The 9,903-nt window shown below is 38.6% G+C and overlaps 1 protein-coding gene and 1 non-coding gene across 2 annotated transcripts; one reads left to right on the forward strand and one right to left on the reverse strand.

Moving 5' to 3' along the window:
* Window positions 1-5,058: 5,058 nt before the first annotated feature.
* On the reverse strand, window positions 5,059-5,165 carry LOC112534953. Its single transcript, XR_003079165.2, has one exon. It is a non-coding gene; the product is annotated as a small nucleolar RNA R71 (small nucleolar RNA).
* Window positions 5,166-7,659: 2,494 nt separating this feature from the next.
* On the forward strand, window positions 7,660-8,896 carry LOC125369554. Its single transcript, XM_048372327.1, has 5 exons — window positions 7,660-7,725; window positions 7,812-7,959; window positions 8,064-8,284; window positions 8,438-8,636; window positions 8,724-8,896. Exons 1-5 carry the CDS (start codon window positions 7,660-7,662, stop codon window positions 8,894-8,896), a joined length of 807 nt encoding a protein of 268 aa, XP_048228284.1.
* Window positions 8,897-9,903: the final 1,007 nt, after the last annotated feature.

Below are 9,903 nucleotides of genomic sequence, written 5' to 3' on the forward strand. Positions count from 1 at the left end.
AAGATTGACTCGCTCCTCAAGCTCCAAAGAATCACCATAATAATGCTTCAACCTATGCCGATTGACCTTGAAGTTTTCCTTCTTTAGAGGGTGCAACTCCACTGTGCCTGTTGCAATGCTTATGCAACTACAACTAACGCAGTGCACCTAACGATGCAGCCTAGCACAATGGCAAGTATTAAAAGTATCGTATCTCTCGGGTAAGTGAAATCCTAGAGTTACTACTCGATCCTTGTTATCTAGCCTAAAACTAATAACAAAGGTTTTTAGATTTACTAATGACTAAAAGCTAAATTCTAAATGTAATGTGAGAATGAAAGAGAAAAAGAAATAATCAAGACAATAAAGCAAATCCAAAGAGGACCTAGACTAGTTGGCAACCGAACAAAGGATAACAGATTGTTGAGTCCGATTATGCAACCCATGGACGGATTTTAAACTAAATTCGGTTTCCCTCTCGAGAAACTTAATTCCTAAACCTAAGAACCTAAAGTTAGAATCTCTTCTTAACGATTAATTATTAAGTTAGTCTTAAGCTTTAATCCACCTCTATTAAGCTTTGTTAATTCTTAATCCGGTAAATTAATTGACCTTTTCTCTAAGTGAAAATTAACTTGTTTTTACAATTAAATTTCCAAATTCAATTAGAATTTCTCAATTACTAAAAGAATTCTATGAACAGTAATCAACACATTCAATGTAAAGAAGACTGGATTTTTATTATTAATTACAAAAAGAATACAAGAAAAGGAAGCTCAAACAATCTTAACAATTCAGTACAAAAGCCAACATAGCAAGGAACCCCAATGGGTTCAATCAATCTGGCTACACATATTCATGTTAAAAATAAATAAAAATTCAATTACAATGAAAAAATGAAGAAATTGAAACATGTACACCCTTTCCCCTAGGATTGGATGAATAGCTCAAAGCCTTGATCTACAATGCAAATGATCTCCAAAATGCTTCTTGAATTACTCCAAAACTCCTCTTCAATTAAATCCCAAGAGTCATGAATCTGACATCAAAAGGTGGAATCAGTCTCCTGGAAGCTGCTTTGGAATGTCTGAAATGCGTCTAAAGAAATTACAGAGAAAGATAAAAAGTCAAAATTGCATAAACTTTTCTCTTTACTGGCTCGTTCAATTTTATACTATGCGCTAACACGGGCCTTGTCCAGGCCATATTGGTCTCTAAATGACGAAATGAATTGAATCTAGCAAGGGCGTGAAACACGGGCCATGCTCTGGAGCGTGTTATTCTCGGAAATCGTGTTGCTTCAAAGTGCTTAAGCTACACAGCCTGGGAATTTCTACACGGGCTGTGCTGGCACGGCCTGAGCACGAGCCATGAAAGTCAACCTAAGGTCAAATGCTTCTGATTATGTACGTTTTCGCCCAGAATTGATTTAAAATTGCTCGAACACTGATGATGGACCTGTAACAACCCCTGGAATACAAACGGGTACAAAACACGTTTTATCTTGGAATAAAAACATAATAAATACTCAGAAAATGCACAATAATATGCAAAAAAACATGTATAAAACTATGCACATCAAATCACCTCGCACTTAAGCTTTTGCTTGTCCTCAAGCAATTAACAACTCAACTCACAAAAATGCAGTCAGTAAGTCCTCAAAGTTCATGGCCCTAGGCCATAACAAATAGCATTCAACACATCTCAAAAGAAACTCAATTGTAAGTCAACTTGCAGATTATTAACAAAGAATGGAGATAATATTATTGCATGAATAACTTAAACAACAACTCAATAACAAACATCAAATGCCAATGCCTCACATGGATCATTCAAGTCACTCAAAGCGTATATAAGGTGAAAAATAAATCCCTCAAAGCCAATCCACAAAATTCGCTTATCATAAGCTTGCTCATAAGTCCTATCTCCGCTACTATGAATAAATGAATACCAAAATCAAATGGTCCCTAACCATAAAATGACACTTTTCCCAATTAAGAACTAGGTTAGCATCCACACAACGCTCAAGCATGCGTTCTAGATTATGTAAACAGTGAGTAAAGGAGTTACCAAATATAGAAAAATCATCCATAAAGACCTCCATGGATTCCTCAATCATATTGTGCAAGATCACCATCATACACCTTTGAGAAGTCGCAGGTGCATTGCACATTCCAAATGGCATCCTCCTATAAGCAAACGTACTATACGGGCAAGTTAAGGTTGTCTTCTCTTGGTTCTCACATGCAATGGGAATTTGGAAGTAACCCAAAAAACCATCTAGGAAATAATAAAATATATGCCTAGACAACCTTTCCAACATTTGGTCAATAAAAGAAATGGGAAAATGGTCCTTTCGAGTGGCATCATTTAGCCTCTTGTAATCTATACATACTCGAAAGCTCATTACCGTTCTAGTCGGTATAAGCTCATCCTTCTCATTTTTAACCATAGTCATACCTCCCTTCTTGGGAACCACGTGCACAGGACTAACCTAGGAACTATCAAATATAGGGGAAATCAAACCTTCATCAAGAAGTTTAATTACCTCCTTTTTAACCACTTCCTTCATGTTCGAGTTCAGTCTGCACTGTGGTTGCACCAGTGGCTTATAACTATCCACTATAAGGATCTTGTGTAAGTAGTAGCTAGGACTAATCCTAGGAATGTCAGCAATTTCCCAAGCAAACACCTTCTGGTACTTCCTAAAAGAGGCCAAAGTCATCTCCCTCTCCTCAAGTGTCAAGTCCGCCGCTCGAATGGCAGGCAACCTATTGTCCTCATCCAGATATGCATAGTTGAGATGCTTTGGTAGCTCTTTCGACTCAAGGACTGGTGGTTCCTTGATATGCATAGTTTTACACATATTTGCTTACATATTATTGTGCATTTTCTTAGCATCTATTATGTTTTTATTCCAAGATCACTCGGGTTTTGTGTCCTTTTATATTTCAGGAGATTTTATATGTCCATCATTAGTGATTGAGCAATTTTAGACCAATTTTGGGTGAAAATGGATGTAATCAGAAGCGTTTGACCTTAGGTTGACGTTTGGGAAGTCAACACGGCCCGTGCTACAGCCCGTATAGAAAATCCAAGGCTGTGTAGCTTAAGCACCTTAAAGCAACACGATTCCCGAGGGTAACACGCCCTAGAGCACGACCCTTATTGGTTAACACAGGCCAGAACACGCTCACGCTAGGATCAAGAGCACGGCCATGTCTGTGACACGGGTCAGAAGACACCCTTGCATGATTTAGTTCATTCTGCCATTTGGAGACCAACACGGCCCGAACATGGGCCAAAACATGCCCGTATTTGCTTATAGTATAAATTGAACGAGTCAAAAAGAGAAAAGAGAGTTCTGGATCGGCAATTTTTTACTCTTCATCTTCCTTTATAATTTTGTTAGATGCATTTCATGCATTTTTAAAGCGGCTGAAAAGGAACTGATTCCACCTTTTAACGTCAGATTCATGATTTTGGGATTCAATTGAAGATTGAAGAGGAGTTTTGGAGCAAATCAAGAGGCAATTCTGGAGAGCAACTGCAGTGTATATCAAGACTTTGAGTTGTTCATCCAATTCTAGGAAAAAAGGTGTATATGTTTTAATTTATTTATTCTTTCATTGTAATTGAATTCATATTTGTTTTAGACATGCACATATGTAGCTAGATTGATTGAACCCATTGGGCTTCCTTGCTATGTTGGCTTTGTACTGAATTGTAAGGTTGTTTGAGTTTCCTTTCTTGTATTCTTTTGTAATTAATAATATAAATCCAGTTTTCGTTACATTGATTGTATTGATTACTATTCATATAATTCTTTTAACAATTGAATTCTGATTCAGTTTGGAAATTTAATTGCAAGACAGGTTAATTTTCACTTAGAGGTAAGGTTAATTAATTTGTCGGATTAAGAATTAACAAAGCTTAATTAGAGGTGGATTAAAGCTTAATACTAACTTAATCATCAATCTTTTGGAAGAGATTCCAACTTTAGATTCTTAGGTTAAGGAATTTGGTTGTCTCGAGAACAAAACCGAATTCAGTTTAGAATCCGTCAACGTGTAGCATAATCGGACTCAACAATCTGTTATCCTTTGTTTGATTGCCAACTAGTCTATGTCCTCTTTGGATCCGCTTTCTTGTCTTGATTATTCTCTTTGTTCATTTATTCTCGCACTATATTTAGAGTTCAACTTTTAGTCATTAGTAAATTTAGAAACCTCCGTTATTAATTTTAGGCTAGATAACAAGGAAGAAAGTAGTAACTCTAAGATTTCACATTCTTGAGGGATACAATATTTTGATACTTGCTGTTGTGCTAGGCTGCATCGATAAGGTCACTCCTTTAGTTGTAGTTGCATAAGCATCGCATCAAGTTTTTGGCGCCATTACTGGGGACTTTGTTTGAATACTATAGTGAACTTTGCTATTTGTTACTTTAGTAATTTTTCTTTTATGTTTTTGTCATTACTTTGCATTTAGTTATTCATTCATTTATTTGTTTGGGTTTTTGCTGCCTTGTTCATTTCAGGTAGTTTATGACCAGGAGTTCTAATCCTGCACTAGTAGACCCTCTGCTCGAATTAGAGCGATCCCTCAGGTAGCTAAGGAAGCAATTAGACATGGAGGAGGAGCATATTGAGATTCATGTCCATACACTAGTAAATATGGGAGAGGGCAACAATAACATCGTTGAAGCAAAAAGGACGATGTACAACTTTACTAAACCTTCCCTGGAGGGGACACACACTAGTGTATTGAGGCCACCTGTTGGAGTAAGTAATTTTGAAATTAAGCCAAATGTCATTCAGATGGTGCAACAGAGTGTACAGTTTGGGGGGCTTGCCTAGTGAAGATCCTAATGCCCACATCACGAACTTCTTAGAGATTTATGATACCTTTAAGATAAATGGAACTACCGATGATACCATTTGGTTTAGGCTATTTCCATTTTCCTCGAGGGATAGAGCAAAGAGATGGCTACAGTCCCTACCAGCCAACACCATCACCACCTGGAGTTCTTTGGCTGAGAAATTTCTTTATAAGTACTTCCCTCCTGCTAAGACTGCAAAGATGTGTACCGATATTTCTTCTTTTATGCACTTTGATGATGAGAGCATGTATGATGCATGGGAGAGATACAAGGACTTGTTGAGATGTCGCCCACACCACGGTTTGCCATTATGGATGCAGGTGCAGACTTTTTACAATGGATTGAACTCAGCTACGAGGCAGATGGTAGATGTAGCTGCAGGTGGGGCCATCAATTGTAAGACGCCAGAGCAGGCCTAAAACTTAATTGAGGAGATGGCCATGAACACATATCAATGGCAGTCTTCTAAGAGTAGGCCAAGATGGCAAGGGGTGGGGAACCAGGTAGATTTTACATCAGCCTTGGCATCTCAGGTGGAGCTTTTGGCCAAGAAGATCGACCCGACTCAGGATGCCGATCCATGCGCACCTGACTTTGTCGAAGTTTTATTGTCAGGCTCGCACTATAACGTTGTAAACTGTAATGTGGGAGATATGTTTGCTTCTTTTTCATCTTCTTCTGTTGACCTTGAACAGGTTGATTATATGGGAAATACGCCCAGGCAGCAGAATAACCCGTACAACAATACATACAACCCAAGGTGAAGAAACTATCCCAACTTCGGGTGGTGAAATAACAACTCCCAAGGTCCACTAGGATTCAGCGGTTACACCAGCAGTAATCCCAACACCAGACTGTTCTCCCTCAACTACCTCAGAACCAGGAGAAAAAGCCCAATTTAGAGGAGTTGATGATGAAGTTCGTGTCCACTTCAAAGAATAGGTTTCAGCAGATGGACACAGCTCTTAGAAATCAGCAAGCCTCCATACAAAATTTGGAGGATCAAATAGGCTAGATTTCTAAGATGCTGGCTAAGAGACAGCCAGGGACGCTTCTCAGTACCACAGAGTCAAACTCGAGGGAGCCTGTCAAGGCTATCAACTTGAGATCAGGTAAGCAATTAGCTAGTTCTTTACCTATGGCTGATGATGATGTTATTGTGCAGGATTAGCCAGCGAGGAAGGACTAGAGCTTGAGGTTACAGAGCCTGTATGACCAGAGGATCAGAAAAAGAGTCTTGTGAGAGAATACCATCCTCCAATTCCATATCCTGCCAGGTTGAAGCAAGAAAAGATTGATCAACAGTTTGTTAAGTTTTTGGATTTATTTAAGCAGTTGAAGATTAATTTACCTTTTGTTGAGGCTATATTGCGGATGCCCAGGTATGTGAGGTTCCTAAAAGAGATTCTAAGAAAAAAGAAGAAGCTGGAGGACTTAAGACTTGTGACACTAAATGAGGAATGCTCAGCCATTCTTCAAAACAACTTGCTAGTAAAGAGGCGCGATTTAGGGAGCTTCACTGTTCCTTGTATTATTGGTGATTTGCATATTAGTGATGCTTTAGCTGATTTAGGAGCTGGCATCAATCTAATGCCTAGCAGTTTGTTTGAGAGATTAGGTTTAAGTAAGCCTAAACCTACTAGGATGAGCATACAGTTAGCATATAGGACTATGAAATATACTAGGGTAATAGTTAAAGATGTACTTGTTAAGGTAGACAAGTTTATATTTCCCGTTGATTTTATTATTATGGATATGGAGGGTGAGAGTAGCGTGCCTCTAATTCTAGGTAAACCTTTCCTTGCGACATCTAGGGCTGCTATAGATGTGTGTGATGGGAAGTTACAGCTTAGAGTAGGTGACGAGACTATTACCTTTGACCTTAACACTTCTATGAGACATTCACTTGACCATGATGATACTCTATATTTTATGGATGTTCTGGATGATATTCTGGAGTCTCAATTGCAGGAGATATTACTTGATGGTCCTTTACAGGTAGCATTACAGGCTAAAGATGATGAGGAGTTGTCCAACGAGGATGTATCGGAAAACTTGCTTGTTTGCCGGCTAGTGAGCCCAACAAGTCTGCTAACCATTTTGTTGATATTGATAGGTCAGGGGTGCAGAAATTGAGACCTTCACTTCAGGAGCCACCAGCCCTAGAGTTGAAAGAGGTGCCTAAGCACTTAACCTATACCTATCTGGATGAGGCAAAGAAGCTGCCATGATCATTGCAGCTGATTTGACTCTTGAGGAGAGGGAGATGACTTTGGCTTCTCTTAGGAAGTATCCCGAGGCCTTTGCATACAAGATTGTAGACATTCCTGGAATCAAGCAAAACTATTGTTTGCAAAAGATCCTGATGGAGGATAGTTAAGAAGGAGCTAATTAAACTTCTACATGCAGGTTTGATTTACCCTATTTCTAACAGCTCTTAAGTTAGTCATGTGCAGGTTGTTCCCAAGAAGGGAGGCGTGATGGTGGTCAAGAATGAGAAGGATGAACCGATACCGACTAAGACAGTAACTGGTTTCCGAGTTTGCATTGATTACAGGAGGCTTAATGATGCAACTCAGAGGGACCATTTTCCCCTTCCTTTTATTGAGCAGATGTTAGAGCACTTATCAGGGCATATATTGTATTGCTTTCTTGATGGTTTTTCAGGTTATTTTCAGATTTTCATTGCACCTAAGGACCAAGAGAAAACCACCTTCACTTGCCCCTATGGTACATTCACTTACAAGAGGATGCCATTCAATTTGTGCAATGTACCTGCTACTTTCTAGAGGTGTATGATGGCGATCTTCCATGACATGATTGAAGAGTCCATGGAGGTGTTCATGGGTGATTTTCGATATTTGGTAACTCTTTCTCCCATTATATGCTTAACTTAGAGCGTATGCTTGCGCGCTGTGTATAAACTAACCTTGTGCTGAATTGGGAAAAGTGTCATTTTATAGTGAGAAAGGGTATTGTGCTAGGGCATAAGATTTCACATGTAGGGATGGAGGTAGATAAAGCTAAGGTAAAGACCATTACTAAGTTACCACCCCCTAGCTCGGTTAAGGTTGTTATGAGTTTCCTTGGTCATATAGGTTTTTATAGAAGGTTCATTAAGGACTTTTCTAAGATTGGTAGACCTTTGACTCAATTGCTTGTAAAAGATGTTCCATTTACATTTTTTGATGACTGTTTGTAGGCTTTGAGTTACTTAAAGAGAAGCTAACTACAGCCCTTATTATGGTTTCACCTAATTGGGAGCTGCTTTTTGAGCTAATATGTCATGCTAGTGATTTTGCAGTTGGAGCTGTTTTAGGACAGAGGATTGACAATAAGTTCCAACCAATTTATTATGCTAGTAAGAGATTGATAGATGCCCAAGAGCACTATACCACTACTGAGAAGGAGTTGCTTGCTGTGGTATACGCTTTTGACAAGTTTCACTCATACTTGGTGCTATCCAAGACCATGGTCTACATGGATCATTAGGCATTGAGGTACTTGTTTGTAAAGCATGATGCTAAGCCGCGACTCATTTGTTGGGTTTTGCTTTTGTAAGAATTTGACAATGAGATCAAGGATAAGAAGGGTGCGGAGAACTTGGCCGCAGATCACCTTTCGAGATTGGAGAACCCAAGCCTAGATGCACTTGATGAGAGGGCGATTGATGATAGCTTTTCGGATGAGAACTTATGCTCTATTCAGGTATCTTTGGATGTCCCTTGGCTTTTTGATTTTGCAAATTACTTGATTGTAAAGGTCTTACCAAAGGGTATGACATTTCAGCAAAAGAAGAAATTCTTTTCTAATTTGAAGTACTACATTTGGGAAGACCCTTTTCTGTTTTGAGTTTGTGTAGACCAGGTGATTCGGCGATGCGTGTTTGGGGAGGAGATCCTCCAGATTTTGAGGCATTGCCATGAGGGACCAACAAGAGATCATCAAGCAACGAACCACATTGCTAGGAAGGTTCTTGATACTGGGTTCTATTTGCCCACCATCTTTCGGGATGCTAGAGAACAACTCTTGTAGTCCCAAATTTTATGAGTCAGCTTAACACAAACAAGAGGAAATTTGTCTGGGCCTATATAATAATATTCTGAATCAAATTTTTTCATTATATGCGGCCGAAACATCAAAATGCTCGTGTTGCTACTTGATAAGTTCCCAAAGTTCTGAAAGAATCAATAACTTGATTTCCCGCAAGTTATTACACTGAAATAATAAGCTAACTTGCCCCAATTAGCATACAGTTTTTATACTTTGAAGCCCTCATTCCATAAAAAAGAAACTAAAAGATAAATTTGAATAAATAAATAAATAAAGATGAATAAACTAAAGTTAAATCAAGAACCATAGAGTAGTTGACTGGGCAATAACTCTCATGATCCCAAGTTTCATGAGCCAACTTAACAAAAATAAGGGAAGATTAGCATGGGCCTATGGTGGTCGCTAAGTCAAGCAAGACTATGACCTAAGGCAGTGTACCTATCAGTGAAGTATAGCTATCGGTGAAGTATAGCTAACAAAAAATGGCGTTGATGAATAATTCCTAAATTAACTAATAGCTACTCTAATTGTTGTCTAACTACGTCTACTAGGGAATGATTAATTCAAGTAAAGGAATAACCCCTTGAGAATTCTTGTCTCTAGGGAATGGAAACTAAAGGTGGAATTGATTGATTGAATTCAATTTCTGTGGGAAAATCTGATAAGCTACTTATGCAACCTACACCTAAGACAGTGAACCTATCGATGCGGTCTAGCACTAGTGAGTATCATGTTTCTTTCGAGTAATCCAAGCGAGAGTGTGCACATTTTGATGTTTGGGACACATATAATTATTTAATTTGGCCCGAAGTGTTATTACATAGACCTATAGGGATTTTTATTATTTTTTATTAAGTCGGCTCATAAAACTTGAGGCCGTGAGAGTTTTTGGCTAGTCAACTACTCTCTAATTCTTGATTTAACTTTAGTTTATTCATCTTTATTATTTATTTATTCATATTTAGCTTCTAGTTCTTTCTTCTTATGGA

The sequence above is a fragment of the Ricinus communis genome, chromosome 3 (genome assembly GCF_019578655.1).
Source record: "Ricinus communis isolate WT05 ecotype wild-type chromosome 3, ASM1957865v1, whole genome shotgun sequence".
Lineage (NCBI taxonomy): Eukaryota > Viridiplantae > Streptophyta > Magnoliopsida > Malpighiales > Euphorbiaceae > Ricinus > Ricinus communis.